This window comes from Daldinia decipiens (genome assembly GCF_022478715.1).
Source record: "Daldinia decipiens strain CBS 113046 unplaced genomic scaffold F4813scaffold_64, whole genome shotgun sequence".
NCBI lineage: Eukaryota > Fungi > Ascomycota > Sordariomycetes > Xylariales > Hypoxylaceae > Daldinia > Daldinia decipiens.
In genome coordinates this window covers 30,297-45,928 of record NW_026054607.1, presented here as the reverse complement: position 1 = coordinate 45,928, position 15,632 = coordinate 30,297, and the positions used below count along the sequence as shown (strand labels likewise).

General features: G+C 45.1%; 4 protein-coding genes across 4 annotated transcripts; 2 read left to right on the top strand and 2 right to left on the bottom strand.

Moving 5' to 3' along the window:
- Positions 1–1,253: 1,253 nt before the first annotated feature.
- F4813DRAFT_400919 (uncharacterized protein) lies at positions 1,254–4,000 on the bottom strand (the record flags this gene model as incomplete). Its single annotated transcript, XM_049248330.1, has 10 exons — positions 3,576–4,000; positions 3,414–3,492; positions 3,277–3,351; positions 2,966–3,220; positions 2,776–2,905; positions 2,629–2,719; positions 2,384–2,571; positions 2,087–2,324; positions 1,955–2,031; positions 1,254–1,886 (listed from the first exon to the last, which is right to left on the bottom strand). The coding sequence occupies exons 1-10, from the start codon at positions 3,679–3,681 to the stop codon at positions 1,254–1,256; spliced, it is 1,872 nt and encodes a 623-aa protein (XP_049094548.1). The 5' UTR covers positions 3,682–4,000.
- Positions 4,001–8,752: 4,752 nt separating this feature from the next.
- F4813DRAFT_383896 (putative GMC oxidoreductase) lies at positions 8,753–11,085 on the top strand (the record flags this gene model as incomplete). The annotated part of the gene is made up of 12 exons (XM_049245995.1): positions 8,753–8,963; positions 9,022–9,054; positions 9,119–9,381; positions 9,431–9,475; positions 9,512–9,854; positions 9,930–10,028; positions 10,120–10,136; positions 10,203–10,236; positions 10,322–10,382; positions 10,520–10,937; positions 10,976–10,999; positions 11,047–11,085. 12 exons carry the CDS (start codon positions 8,753–8,755, stop codon positions 11,083–11,085), a joined length of 1,587 nt encoding a protein of 528 aa, XP_049094547.1.
- A 277-nt stretch (positions 11,086–11,362) lies between these two features.
- On the bottom strand, positions 11,363–12,777 carry F4813DRAFT_377485 (uncharacterized protein). Its single transcript, XM_049245240.1, has one exon. The coding sequence runs from the start codon at positions 12,546–12,548 to the stop codon at positions 11,691–11,693; it is 858 nt and encodes a 285-aa protein (XP_049094546.1). The 5' UTR covers positions 12,549–12,777; the 3' UTR covers positions 11,363–11,690.
- Positions 12,778–13,035: 258 nt separating this feature from the next.
- On the top strand, positions 13,036–14,159 carry F4813DRAFT_394534 (uncharacterized protein; the record flags this gene model as incomplete). The annotated part of the gene is made up of 2 exons (XM_049247579.1): positions 13,036–13,151; positions 13,262–14,159. 2 exons carry the CDS (start codon positions 13,036–13,038, stop codon positions 14,157–14,159), a joined length of 1,014 nt encoding a protein of 337 aa, XP_049094545.1.
- Positions 14,160–15,632: the final 1,473 nt, after the last annotated feature.

The window sequence follows — 15,632 nt, the reverse complement described above, 5'->3', positions numbered from 1 at the left end:
CTAATGGAGGTACCAAGTAAGTTCTTCCATAATATATTGGCACATGATAACCCTGTTTCTATTTCATACTTTCCATTCGTGTCTCCTACCCCTATTTCGTGGTCTACAGTGACTATTCATCAGTTGGAATAGTGATGGGATACACATTTCATAAAATTATAACTGACAATTGCTCTTCTTTCAACGTCTAGGACATAAACTACACACCCTATATTATGCTTCTTGAATCAGTTATTTATCTAACCGACGAAGAATCCCTCCACGCCATGCTAAGGTTTTTTTAACCAACTTGGGACTGCAGGTATCTATCTATAAAAGATATAATAACCCCTTGGAGGCTATCGATATTGTTAAAGGGCAACACAACACGACTATCCAGATGACCACCGGGACTTCAATTTCACATAAATAATGTGACCTTTGAAGAGTACATACCATATATTTGGTTCGTATTCCATTTAATGCGGGCGATGCAAGGAACGGAAGGCCTACATACACTTAACCCCATAGCCGCGGACGCCCACGTCTCTAGGTGTGAGGGTGGAGGGGGTCGGGGCTGATGAGGAGCATGCCTCCATACGCCAGAAGGTTCACAGGAAGGAGGTGGCCGGCCATAACCAGATCAGCGAACTTTCATCCGCCATCATGGCAAGAAAATAGCCTCGCAACTCAACCAATACGCCTAAAATTACCACATTATCACCTTTAATCGCCAAATTAATCACCAAGTAACTCGACACATAAGATTAATTCCTGCCAAAAGGGTGTATTACTATGAAAAGAGGAGTGTAAGGGGAAAAGCTATCAAAATACAAGCAACACAACTAGCATATTAGCCACTGATTCTGATTCGATCATGATGATGTTGGCCGTGTGGAGATGGAAAATGAACTAAAGTACATAAGACAAAAGGACAAGTATGGCCAACTGGCCCATGCTAGATAGACTTAATCTATCCTAGTCCGTGTCATGAAATGGATCAAAGAAAAAAGATGGTGAAAGGGGGGAAAGGAGAAGAGACCAGAGACAAGGTTGTGGGATATTCTCGGTTGATGGCTGATCAAGCGCCACCTGAGTCCCTATTAACAACTCATTTGCCTAATGTCGATGAGTATCAAAGCAAAAAGAAATTGCAATAACTTCAGTCTATGTCCTGAGTTACCACAAAAGCAATAATGCAAATCTTTCGGATCTCCGAAGTTTCTTTGTGCACAATGCCCGGAATACATGGTTGAGTTGGCAAAGTGATATGTTCAAGAGTTCTCGGATCGTGTTCGGGTGATACCAAGTCGCTGCACAATTCCAGAGCTGTGCTTGGTGGGAGTGGCCACATCTTCACCACCATCGCCATTGTGATCAGCACCAGAAGCACCCTGGGCAGCTCCCATGGGAGAGGGAGAGTATCCACCGCCGTAATACATGGCTGCGAAGTTGGGGTCCTGGAGATAAGGGGTCATCCAAGAGTAGGGTGTGTGATAGTACGAAGCCAAGGGGCTCAGCATTCCCGGGGTGGCCTGCGGAGTCGCCGGAAAAGTTTCAGTGCCAGCCGGAGGGTTTGCCTGATACGAAGGTCCGCCATAGGATGACGGGGTCGAATAGTTCTGGTCTGCGAGGGGCGTCATGCCATAGGCGCTGCCTTGAGGCACCTGAGAAGAAGATGCAGGAGAAGGTGCGGCGGTATCTACCACAGCAATGTGCGACGGGGTCGCGGGTTCGGACGGCAGATTAGCCATGGACTGCTTCTGGCCCTCAATGTGCTCGCTACGAACAGGGGTGTTGGCAGCACTAGAGAGCATGGTTCTGGACTGCATGTGACGAATACCCTGGGGCTCTCGACTAGCTTTACGCTCTACGCGAAGCACACATCCACGCATAACCCTTCCATTCTACAGCATAAAAGTCAGTCAACTAGAACCAAGAGGTGTATAGATTCGTCATCTGTCAGAGAGCTTACCAAGTGTTTTACGGCAAGATCCGCCATGTCGGGGCGGGCAAACTCAACGAAACCAAAAGCGATAGGAGCCTGACGGCCTGAGAGCGAGTCCGGTTAGCATCGGTCTCTCCCTAGAAATGAAGGACTACGAACCAGTTCTGCCATCCTTCTGGACGATTTGCACCTTCTCAACATCGCCCACCTCACTAGCCAATCTAGTAAGAAGCTCTTCGACATCAAAATCATCTACCGGGAGGCCGCCAACATAGACGGAACGGCGGTCGATCTCATATCGCTGGAGCCAAGCTTCATCAGGATCGATCTTGGGAGCCTGCATTGATTTCTTGAGATCATAGGCGATGACACGGTACAAAGGATGATGACGGTATGCCTGGAGCTCTGTTAGCGGACTGCGGACTGACAACATGGCTAAAGCAGGAGGTTACGTACAGAAATGACATCTCTGCTGGGGTCAAAGTTGGTGAACTCAACCAACACGCCACCCTTGATTCGCATAGCTTCCTGTATCTGAGGGTGAAGTTCCTCGCACTTGCTGAAGGGGCCAAAACCGCTGAGATGAATACGGGCCTCATCCAGGGTGACATCATCACCAAGAGCATTGTAGATGACAAAGCTACCTGGGTGTCAGTTAGCATTGACATACTTCTATTGCTAATAAGGGGAATTTTGCTTACGGTTCGCCTTAACCATCTCGGTGCGGCAAGGGCGGCCTTCGATCAGGATTCCACGACCCTGAGTCACCGCATTGTGGGCATCCTCGTCTTTCTGGTCTCTTAGTTAGCTAAGTCCGGAGTTCATGACTGGTTTCTAACAACACTTACAGTATACTGGCAGAATGCAAACGGCATGTTTCGTTGATCACGGCGGATCTTCACGAAAACGATACCGAACTTACTGAAAGCTCGGGTCAATTCTACCTCAAGACGCGAGTCTCGGACGAATTCAGGGAGGCTGGTTATAAGGTTAGATCTTGGCTACCTACAATCAGGGATAGGATCTATGGGCACATACTTGGCAACGAACACACATGCCGTCGCGGGGTAAAAGGCCTGGGCATCAACGCCAGCGACCTGTGCCCTATTTCCCACATCAGAAGCGCGAGTGCGCAGCATGGGGACCGGCTGCATAGTGGGAATGACGCCCTGCATAGTTGAGCCGAGCATGTTCAGAGGGGCCGCAGCCGAGACCTGAGCGTTAGGGCGAACGGGAGATTCAAATACGTCTCCATCGTCGGAAACCTTGCCAATCTGGAAGCGAGCATCATTCCTACAACAGAATCAGTCAGCTAGCTGAATTCAACATGCATGAACCAAAAGACCTACTGCTCATCAAGGTTTGAACGCTTTTGCGTGAGAAGGGGCGAGTCGTGACCGTTGTGGACAGGGCTCTGCTGGTGGCTATTAAGATGGAGTTAGTAGGTATGGACCGATAAGCTTTCCATGCCTAAGGAAGAACTCACATGGACGACTTAGGAGAGTCGTCAAGAGTGAGGTTGCCAAAGCCTACATCAAGGCGAACACCTCCACTTCCAACTCCACCTACAGTAAAGCGTCAGCATAACCACCCTCACTACAAGAGTGTGGGATTGTTCAGCGAGTCACAAAAGAAAACTATCACTTACCTTGGTCGGATTTGGAGGTAGGCGACTCCAGGACGACGCGAGGCGCCTTGGTGCCAAGAATGGCAGACTGCTTCTTGTGAAGAGTTGACATCCTGTGAGGGTTCATCGGATGTCGCTGTTGCAAGTTGCGATAAATTCCTGTCTCAACCCTATAAGAATGATCATCAGTTGGTACAAAACCGAGCCAGTTATAACAACTAGGCTAAACAAATCGAAGTAACATGCGCCGCGTCTTGATAGTGTGTAATGATAAGACCACAAGAAACAAAAAGGAAGACGAGGTAGGCACGTTTTCATTTTATGACAAGAGATGAAGATGATGGGGAACCAAGAAAAATGCTGGTGCCTCGAGCAGCAGAGGATATTCGTCTGTGGAATACGACGAAGACTTCTAAGTCTGCGCGTGGAAAGGGGGTAAATGTTTGATGGCTCAGGAGAAGACAACACAGTTTCAGTGAATTACAGCGACGTATTGAGGTGAAAAGACTGCGACTGCGCGACGAATCTTTTATTGGGATATGGGGCGATGAATTGGGAATAAATGATGATGAACGATGGAAGGGATGAACTTACTACTAGCGAGGCTTCTCGAGATGCAGTGGACAAAATTGGTGCAAGATGAAGAACTGCTTTGTGTGTCTGGCAGGGTCAGCATGTGTTTGCGAGAAGGGAAGGATAAGTTGTCGGGGCAGCACGAGATGTTAAGATCACTTAAACTGGAGTTGGGGGTGATGCATCTGGTGTTCCGTATATGGCGAGACACTAAGGCAACAAAAGGACTATGGCGACGACGAAGACTTGGGAACAAGGGAAATAGACTTACCGAGACAGAAGTGCGGGTGTTTGAAGTTACTGATCGGAGATGTGATGGTATGACGGACGAAGGTCAATGTTCAAAAGTTGTTGCTGCAGATGAAGCGGCGTTAGTTGGCAAGGTGGGGTGGGATGAGAAAGGACGGCAAGGTATGGGACATGCAAGTTGCAAGTTGACAATGAATGGATCTGCGGAGAAACACTTACTACCAGATTGGAGCTTTGGCCAATACTTAAGTCGCGTTGTAGCAACAAGACTTAAGAACTCGCGTGCTTAGACTGAAGTATCAGCAGGACGCGTCTCACGTCGATGCTAGAGTATCAATATCTCTAGATTGTCAAGATATCGTTCCAACTGTGTAACTAGGTGTTAGATGTTAGAGTTGAACCGCAATATTCAAGTTGCCCCCCTAGAATTATTTTCTTCGCATCAAGGCCGCGCCACTTGATGGTAAGTATAGCTTGGAAATATCTCAGGTAGGCGAGGAGTAATCTGAGCACTCACCTAATGACTCCAAATGCCAATGGAGAGAGTTGAATCAAGAGTTGTAAACGAAAGTTGTGGCAAGAGATGATAGATGTAGATGAGATGTGGACGAGTGTTGTAGACGAAGTTGTAAAAAAAGATGTGTGTGTGACCAAATAAATAGTGACACGGAATTAGAACAGGTTAAGTAAGATTGGGAAAGGAGAAATGTTTTGTAGGACTAGAGGAAGGCTGGGGGGGGGGGGGATTGGTGATTTTAAATAGTTTGCGCCGGCAACGTTGTATATCTACCACAATTACGTTTAATCAAGGAGGCCAATACCTGGTACTTACGTAGAGGTACTCCTCCAGAACAAGTGAATTTTAGATATCAGCTGAGGTATGTACAGGAATTGTGGTCCCGAGTATTTCCTACGGAAGGAGCAGAAGCACTATGTGTATCACCTCAAGGGGGAAAGGGGGGGCCCGCAACTTCCTACCCCGGAATTATACTTGATAAACCCGCCTTGTACGTACATATCATACTCATACATGTAAGTACCATGAATATGTTTGCCCCTTCATAGAGTACATATCTTATATGAGTAATCAGTTCTTGAAATTTAGTTGAGATGTTCTCGAGGCAGGTCCAAGTTTGGTTGGTCCGAATATACTATACCATCTATCTGCGCTTGCTATCTCAAAACTACAAGCCAAACATTTTACAGCCTATCAAAGCTAATCGATTAATATAAACGGTTACTACAGCTGCCTAATATTCATATTGTTGAGGATCTGTAAGGCAGATTCCTTAATTCATTGCTTGACGTCTCAATACAATCATTACGTGAACGTACGTGAACGTCCCACTGGAGGACCTTCCTCAAATTGGGGAATCATACCTGCTCAGCATGTATTTTTACTTGATTCATTTTTCCTTCTTCGTGTAATTGGATAATTTAGATCAAATCAAATCAAGAGTCTGTTATTTCCCAGTTAGTGTTATTCCATGTGAATTTGCGGATTTCCTTTATGTACAATCAACCAAGATCAATTCATAGGCTCTTGTCAATATTTAGAATCGGTTCACTGCTAGTCATATAAATTTGTATGGGCCTGTTTTATGGACCAGTCTGGGCTAAGTTATTCAAAATATTCACTTAACAAATTATGATTACCAGGGGGGGTTTTTTTAACATGCCATGACTCATGGTACAAACTCGCGTACAAATCACAAATTAATCAGTATTAATGTCTTAATCATGATTCTAACCCTCGAAGTAAATGGTAATCGAACATTATATAGATTTGTTAATAATAAATTTTAATCGGTTTTGACTTAAGGAAATTATTCAATTTTGTCCTCCAAAGAATAAACCTTATTTCGTAATCTAGGTTGGTACCATGCTTTTTTATATGTATTCCTAAATTATATTAGAACGTAGAAGATACAGTGAAAATCGACAAGAATGATCCTTGGTATAACTGATCATAAAGTTCAGGAAATGAATATACTCATGTTAAAATACCCTAGAGACCATGTGCTGTAATACTGAAGTATTTAATCCATGTAAGTCAGGAACATGGAGTTCAGGAGCGTATAACTTCCATTTTTGAATAGGATAATATTGGTATCTACTGTTTTTCTACAGCGTTGATCGTACAACTGTGTTAAGTATTATATGACCCTTTGCCGTCTAGGTTAGGTGCTTCGGAGACAACTAACTTTATTAATAGTAACTACCTGAAAGCTTGTGTTAGGGCAGATTAGAGCTCTGATTAGGCACCGGTAGAAAATACCAAGATGATGAATTTGCCTGGAAACTTTCTGGCACACATGGCTTTGCTGACTAGAGACAGACATTTGCCAACAACACTATTTTAGCTTCATGAATAGAACAGTAATAGACATGTTATTATCATAGGGTAATGAAGAAGGGGAACCACACATTCTAACTTGACAGATACACCAGGGGTTAATTTTTGTCCCAGAAACGGAGTCTAGTATTGCAGAAATTCCATTGTAGACTAGGGAAACACCAGGGAAACAAGCAGGTTGATGCCATTGTGAATATAAACTCCTAATCCGTGCCGTAAATCCAGACATAAATGATAAGGTATGATACGTTTTGATAAAATAGAGAAACTATGTATTAAGCACTGCTAGTTACGTTACGTCCACTTAATATGTAGGACGATATTCCTCGACTATAAATGCTCCCTGCCTTGTCTTAAATATTTCGTTAATTATCTAGGATCTTGGTGGCAAAGGTTTTGAGGATAAATTGTTAAATTTCTTAAAAAGTAAATTGAACGACCTAAAATGGGTATCCAGGACAGACCCGTTATGCACATGAAAATACCATTTTCGTGGGATTCTTTTAGTTGGGTTATGTATTGGTCTTTGGAGGATAAACATAGCAGGCAGCTAGACGCACATGGCAAATCAAAATAAATTCGCATTACTACTGGTTAAATCTTAATTTGTATGTTGGCTACTGGACAGGTGATATATGGGGCCTTACTGGAACCCAAATTCCAGGCATAATTGATATATGAGTAAATATATACGCCATTTCAAATTTTATCAATTCCACTGGATCCCATTAAAGGGGCTCTATCACAGTAGATCAGATGAAGACCTTAGGACTGGATGTCAATACGCTGCTCAATGGCCTATTCCACGGAAACCGACTTGAAAGACGCGAATCACTCGAAAGGGAAACGATTAGCAGTATTGTGAACTTTTACTGGATGGATATATATATGCGATAGTATATAATTACAAAGGATAGTAAGATTCCGTTCTTCCAACAGCGGATTTCGGCTAGGTGGCAACGCTGTTTAAGATATTAAACATACTGTGGAAACAATGCAATATTCGACCTTGAACTAATAGGGCAGGGAATTAGCCTCGAAGCCGATCCGGTTGAACGAGACAGGTCCTCGTGCTAATGAACCCAGGAAAGGGACCAGCGGAGCTACTAAAGAAGGAGTTCTCATATTTGGGCGATTCCAGACACGATTCCTTGTCTCGCCAGTGAAGTAAGTTAGTTTTCTATTCCATCTATTATGCCTAATTTCCGCACTAAGTAGGGATATATCAAGATATTTTCTGAAAGCTCGAGTATCCTGGAATGTGATTTCCAAGTATCGGACATGAGTACGTTTCTTACCCACGTAAAAGGCCGGCAATAAAATACGCACCGCTCTAGTTCGCGAAAACACTTAAAGATTTCCACCATAGGAATCGTGTCTATACTCCTGCGTGGTGTATTACTAGAAAAAAAATATAAGACAGAAAGGCGCTTACGTCGTGTATACTGCAGATGGCGCGTCCCCTTATATTAGCGGCTAATTCCAGTCAGCATAAGTGATCCTGGGAAATTGACACATATTTTTCTACTTAAGCGAAGATCTTAACATATAATTAACGTCTCCGCAATCAGTACTCAGCCTTAGATGGCATGTATCTGTTGAGTTTTGCTGAAGAGGATATCAGCTAGTTTCGCGAGATCTGCCGATGAGTCCAGGCTTACTAGTTCGACGAAATCTAATATGCCAAAGTCATACTCCAGAAGTCGTCTATAGAGAAATTGGAATATATGGAGCCATGATCTAGGGCAGGAAAATCTTTCTTTGCTCCATTCACGGCTCCGGCCCGAGGAGTTTACCTTCAACTTGCTCGTGTTTAATGGAGTTTTCTATTGATACAGATGTATATTACCTTCTCATCTTTGGTATGTAACCTCAAGCGAACGAGCCATTGTGTTTAGAAGAGAGGGGGGGTCGACCTAGGGTGGTCTATTAGAATATAGATCACTTGCATGATACTCGCTGCCGCCATCATGGGTTGAGCTCAAGCCTCCTGTCTAGTTAGGAGAAATAGGATTCCATGATGTCTTTTGCTTCAGTGTCGAGGTTTGGGTTCTTCGCAACTCTGTTGCTCGCAGTAGCTGAGCCGTTTGCTCAGGCACGTCGCATACCAGAGCTCCAGTTAAGGTTCTTGAATGGTTCAACACAAGTGAAACCTTCGTATGATTATGTGATCATCGGAGCAGGAACGGCCGGTCTGGCAGTAGCAGATTGTTTAACAGCGGATGGGAAAAGTGAGTCTCGGCGAGATCCAACATTAAACTACTTTGCGTACTGATATGCTAACGTTAGCTACCGTCTTGGTCATTGAAAATGGTAAAGTAGGTGAGTTACAGCATGATACAAAAAGTTCGATATTGAATAGGCCTACTAATACTTGAGCATTGAGTCGACCCTCCTAGAATTACCCAGGGTTTCTCTGGTACTGCTGCCATGGGCCCGACTTGGTCGTGCCAGATCAACTCGGTCCCTCAAGTCAACCTACAGAACCGGAGCACAGCGGTTATAGCTGGAAACCTAGTTGGCGGCAGCTCGGCGATTAATGCAATGATGACCGTTCGAGGGACATCAGAAGACTACGACCGATGGAGTAGTTTCTTCAGTAATAGTTCTACTTGGTCTTGGAATGGCCTCCTGCCTTACCTGAAGAAGGTAAAATCTTCTGTGTCCCTCATGGTGATATTATAACTAACCCATTGAGGGTCTTACTTTTGTACCCCCTGACAGTGGTGCAGGTAGGGCAGGTGTTTAATGATTTCCGACTTTCATGGACTCTAAAAAGGTTAAAAGGTCATACGCTAGGACTGGACATTACGATGGGATTAATGGAACAAATTATGATGTTGTTACCCAATCTCATGTGACGAAAATTCTTCTTGAAGAGGGGTCCGCCACGGGAGTTGTTTTTCAACAAAAGAATGGCAATACTACCATCCTCACCACAGTCAAGGCCAACGGTGAGGTTATCATTTCTGCGGGCGCAATCCACTCTCCCCAACTATTACGGCGCAGCAAGATCAAGCCTCAGAAGCTTCTGGAGTCAGCCGGCCTAAATACGACTGTTGACCTACCGGGCGTCGGCCAAAACTTCCAGGATCATCCAATGCCTCTTATGAGCATTGTCCGCGAGTAGCACCCCAAGGCTATATGTATTGGAAGAAATTAATTAAAAGCCTTTTTAGTCCGGAACGCCTTTTTAGTCCGGAACTTTACGACTCACCCAAGCCCATTGGATATGTTTGGTGGAAACAAGAATGTCACTGACTGGGCACAGGAGCTGTGGAGAGCCAACAAGACGGGTAAGCATATAAAAAAGTATGAGGTATACGGGATCCTGAAATGATTGACATACTTTGGGACCATACTCGATGGGTATTGGCAATGATGCAGCATGGCTAGGCATACCTGTAATTTCCCCTGAGAGGTTTGAAAGCATAGCATTTAAGCTGGAAAATCAAGACCATGCTGCTTAGCTACCCCCGGACACGGACCCAACAGTTGCTGCTGGTAGGTTATTTGAACACTTTTTTTTTTTCAAGTCACAGGAAAAAAAGGTCATATATGAATAAAAGAGACTGACATCGATAAACAGGATATAGCGCGCAAATGAAGAAGATGACGGCGTCAATCCGTTCCTCAAACACGGCTTTCTAGTAAGTGACTACTTTCATTGCCCCTATACTATGTCTAGGAACATAGCATGCGCCAAAGTATTTTATGTGCTTTGAACTTGCTTCTCAAATGAAAAACCTCTGCACTTGATAATAGTAACTCACCATGCATTCTCTAGCAACCACGTCCTAACTGGAGCCGGATCCTCGGGCACATTGGTAGATTTGCATCCACTCAGTCGCGGCACAGTGAACATCGACACCACAGACCCATTCAACACAGAACCTATAGTTGACCACAGGGCCCTTACCAATCCTGTCGATCTCGACATCATGATCGAGATGCTCCGGTTCACCAAGCGGTATTTCTTTTGGAAAATACTAAAGGAGCTTTCCCCCAGGCAAGTACAACCACCCGATTATGTTAACGAGCCCGAAGATCTGGCCGGCTTCTTGGCGCAGAACCTTAGTCCTTCCGAGTTTCATCCCTCGGGCACTTGCGCTATGATGCCAAGAGAACTTGGAGGCGTGGTCGACGAGAGCCTGAAGGTGCACGGTGTGAAGAATCTGAGGGTCGTCGATGCTAGTATCATGCTAGTATCATGCCTACATTACCTGGAGCCAACACTTGCTAGAGTGTCTATGCCATTGCTGAGAAGGTAAGTGATGCCCGGTGTGCTCGAGGATACCTACTAACGCTTCACAGGCGGTCGACTTCATCGAGGCTGATTCGCAACTTGAGTGAGTGCCGGATATGGATCTAGTCGCGAGCACTATGTAAACTCTAAGCACTATATATGAGGAAGTCGAATAATCATATTGTTTATATCTTAGCGTATATTACGCGAGGCCCGGAGGCGGATGCGCGCATGTGACTTTTCATGAAATATGATGGTATCATAAGAACTCGTATTTGTTCATTTATGTCTTTGAACTTCTCATCCTCGCATCTCACTCACCATTCCATTGCCGGACAGTATTCGTATGGCAACTTGGCAAAATGTTAAGGCTATGGAGGTTGGGAACAATTGAAATAGGGTATAATATAGATCCACAGCATGAAGCTGATCTATCTGGAGACAATAGATACACATTATTTGTAGTTATTTATGTAGACTAATATAGTAGTTCTAATCGAACCTGTGAGTTGCAGTTAGGGCGGTATCATGAAACCGTAAAATCATTATCGTAGTTCGTTTCTTTGAGAAGCCCGTATGGCCATATAACCTCTACGAGCCTGTGTTTGCTTCCCCTGATATGCCTCCTCTCATACACCACTCCGTGATGTTAATACAATAGAAGACCTTAAAACACCTGGTGCCTGTTGAACGATAGAATCGTGATAGTGTTTCAGCTCTCTATTTCCAATACTTGTTTCAAACCTGTTTCTGCAGATCTAAACCAGCGTCCCCGCTCCTCGAGATCATCTTGGACACCACCAAGGGCAGCTTCCTTTCGCCTCCGCGCCTCCTTTGCAGCAGTCTTGCTATTCTGCCTCTTTGTCTCGAGGGGCTGTAGCTCAGCTTGCAATCGATCTAGTTCCTTCTTTTTCCTTGGGACTTGGCTTTGTAGTTGTTCTAATTGCCTGTCCAATTCGGCTTTGCGCTGCTTTTTTGACTCGACCAGGTCTAAGGTCTTGGCTAGAGGCAGATTCAGCTCGGGGTTTGGATTTGATCCTGTCTTCTGCGTCTTCTTTAACTCTGCAACTGCATTCTCGAGGTCTTCAATCTTGCGCGGAAGCTCTTCCAACTTGACCGTCTCGACTTTGATTTTCTCATATTTTCGGCTTAGGTCCCTCGCTTTCCCCTCAAGTTCGGTGACCATGGATGCGACCTCGGTTTTCAAGGCTTTCAACGTAGCCTTTGCCTCTAGATTTTCCTTCTCGAGATCCAGGTTTTCCTGGGGGCTGACGATAAGAGGTGGGTCGCCCACTATAGCTCGGATGAACTTCTCCTTGGAGACTTGCTCTACATAACTAAAGCGCAACTTGGCGAATAGTTCTCGGTAGTGTGTTAGATCTGCTTCAAGAGAGGATGGCGTAGTTGCATCAAGGGATGAATTAGAGACATCGGATGTTCGCTGATGAGCATCCTGTAGGTGTGTGACCGTAGCCGATATAGGTTCACTGAGCCTTAAGATGGTGATGTCCTGCTTAGCACCAAGTGTCTGTAACCTAGCCAAGACATCCTCGGCTGAAGGAGGCGCCATTGTGGTGACTGGTTCGTCGCGTGCCTTCTCGAGTAGACCGGCTTAGGTCCTATATCTAATGGTGTTTGTAAATAATCAGACTTCAACGCATCAGGCGTCTCGTCTCGTCTCGTCTTTCTTGTCTTGTGTATTTACTTTGTATTTACTTTCGTCCAAGAAAGGAAAGGTGGGTTGTGGATAGTTGGCGTAGTGAGACCCTACAATTGATAAGAGATAAAGGATAAGCGTGCTGAACAAACAGGCAAGTAGGACATGGGCTTTAATTCTTTTTCTGGTACCTTACCAGGTACCTCCTAGTTTGGCGCGCTGGCAAGTTCCTTTAATGGATGGGGCGTGGACCCACTTCCAACATGTATATGCTGTCCATTTAACTTTGAACCATTCACCCCGCTGACTAGCATCGTACATCGCTGCGCTGATTTAACGATCTTATGAACCCTTAGCGATATCCAACTTATTCCTCTTAGATTCCCTTAAGCAACCGAAAATGCCTCCTGAAGACCTACTAACAGACGGCCAAGTCGCTGAGCTTCTGGTTAAGGAAGCCCAGGACTACCCTCTGGGATATTCTGCGATGGGTCTAGATGCATTAAAATCTAATAAGTAAGCGCCTAGTCTACCTAATGCATAAATTCACTGCTGTGTTACCAGAGTCTCTGCTCCTCCGTCTTCTCTATCCCTAGTACCAAGTAGCTAACAGCTATACCCTCCAGGCGTCCTGCAAATCAACCTAAACCTAACACGCGATTCCTCAACAATATCATTCGCGACACCAATAGCCATAATCGAGCCCTTCTTGCCAAAGAAAGCGCCGAGTCTAAGGCAAAACTTCGTGACCTCGAGGATGCAGAAGACAAGAAGCGGAAGGAAGAAGAGCGGAGACTGCGCAAGAGCAAGCCCGGACCCAGCGACACCCGAAAGCGTATGCTAGGTGATATCGCTGCCATTCTTGGAGGATCGTCTAAGAGGCGTAGGACTGAAAAGACCGAGACATCTGCCAGCCATGCTTTGGACCTAGTGGCGTCTCATGTTGAGGGTGATAGAAATGTGAGAAGAGAAAAAAGTCGAAAGGACCTTTCGAGGGAACGCGATAGAAGTTCACACCGAACCCATCGCCGAGATGAGGGAAGACGAGAAGACCGGCGCGAAAGCCATCACCACCAATCAAGGACCTCAAAGCGCACCAAGCGCCAATCTTCCCACGACTCGTCTGATTCGGATCCTTTGAACGATATCATTGGCCCTGCGCCAGTTAAAAACTTTACCGTTCATCGACGAGGACGGGGAGCTAACGCCGCCACGTCTGGGATAGACGGCCGTTTCGCTCTCGATTATGATCCAAGCAAAGATGTTACGCCCGAGCAGGAAGACGCAGATGACTGGGACAATGCGGTAGAAGCGTTTCGTGACCGGCAAAAGTGGAAACAACAAGGAGCGGACAGACTACGGTCTGCAGGCTTTACCGAAGAACAAATTAAGAAGTGGGAAAAAGGCGACACGAAGGACGAAAGCGACGTACAATGGACCAAGGCTGGTGGTTTGAGAGAGTGGGACCGCGGCAAAGTGGTTAGTAAGGACGGCACTGTGACATTGGCAACAGGCACCGAATAGCAGATGGCGTCGATCGACTTGCGCATGGTTCGAAAGCATCGCAAAAAGCGTGTCAACTTGGGTTTCACTCGTCCTTCCTTTAGCGGCGTACGGAAGATATCATTACATAGTTGCATAACACGGCACCGCGTAGCATAACATATCATAGCATAGTAAGGAGTAACGAGGCATGGCATGGCACGGCGTTGATGACATATCCCATCTGGTGTCACAGGACTGACTTATTCAGTGGGATGTTTGACTTGGAAATGTGATGAGCTAGGACGGTTTTGTTTTTAATAAACTATACGCTATCCACGTCCCCGTCTCTTGAAGGGTTGCTATATTAACTTACGGATTAGATAGGCAACCCCTCACTAGGATTCAAAGCGCGTACCTTAGTAGTTTCAGCTCAAAGGTATGTTGAAAGTCTGATCCTTAATAAGAAACAGGGGAACAAACACTTGCCTAGGACTCGGATCATAGAAGCGCTTACGATTTAAGTTATAGCTATTCTTACAGTGTGCCTGGTAAAGCTAGAATTGCCGAAACAGGTAGGATTTCTAACTTTAAACAAATCAGATCCCGCTACAGCTCGTATATAGACATTGAGGTCAGATATAAAGCGTATATCAACATCTCTTTCAATATAAATTCTTGAATAAAATGTATTGAATAAAATATCTGGCGTATAAATATCTGGCGTATAAATCTGGGAAACTTGTCGCCTTTTTACCGTTCGTAGTGGCTATTCGAAAACTAAATAATGATCAGGAAGGGTTTGGCATATGTAAGATCTCGGAGTATAGTAATATTCTGAATGATATCCCAATCACCGCACGAAGATACCTTAGAGTTTATAAAAGATAAAAGCCCGAGGGAAAACTCTGTAGGTAAGAAACACCCGGACCAAATACCTCACTAATTGTTTTAGAAGTGCACCACGCAATACGATATGCGGCTGGTAGACTTCAATTTGTGTAGGTGGGCGTGAAGGTTATAATGTAAAGATACCCGTGAGCTTACCGGATTCTCAATCTTGAGATTGTGAAGTGCAATAGCGATATGCTGATCTCGACAAGATTGTTAAAAATGGGTTCCGTCCGGTATTGAAAAGGGACCGAAAAGGATATAAAATTGCTATTGCGTGTTTGCTCGTGTGATCCATGAGATCATTTCCCCTTGCGAAACATTTGGTATAGTCCACCCACCTTCTCGGCTGTTTCCAAGAGAAGTTATTTGGCTCCAAGAGTCATCATCGTTTAGGTTCTATATAAGGGACCGTGTAGGTCGCGTCGGTAATGACCATCAGATCAGGCGCACATGCTCAAGCTTGGCCGGATCGAAAGATAAAAAAGAGTAAAAGGGGATCGCGTTGCTTTTAATGTTCGCGCTAGTCCGTCAAAATTGTGACGCAAGCACGCGCTTACTCTTCCCAACTAACCTAATATAGCAATCGGCCAACTCAGAAATCTAGCTCTAAGCTCCGCTGCG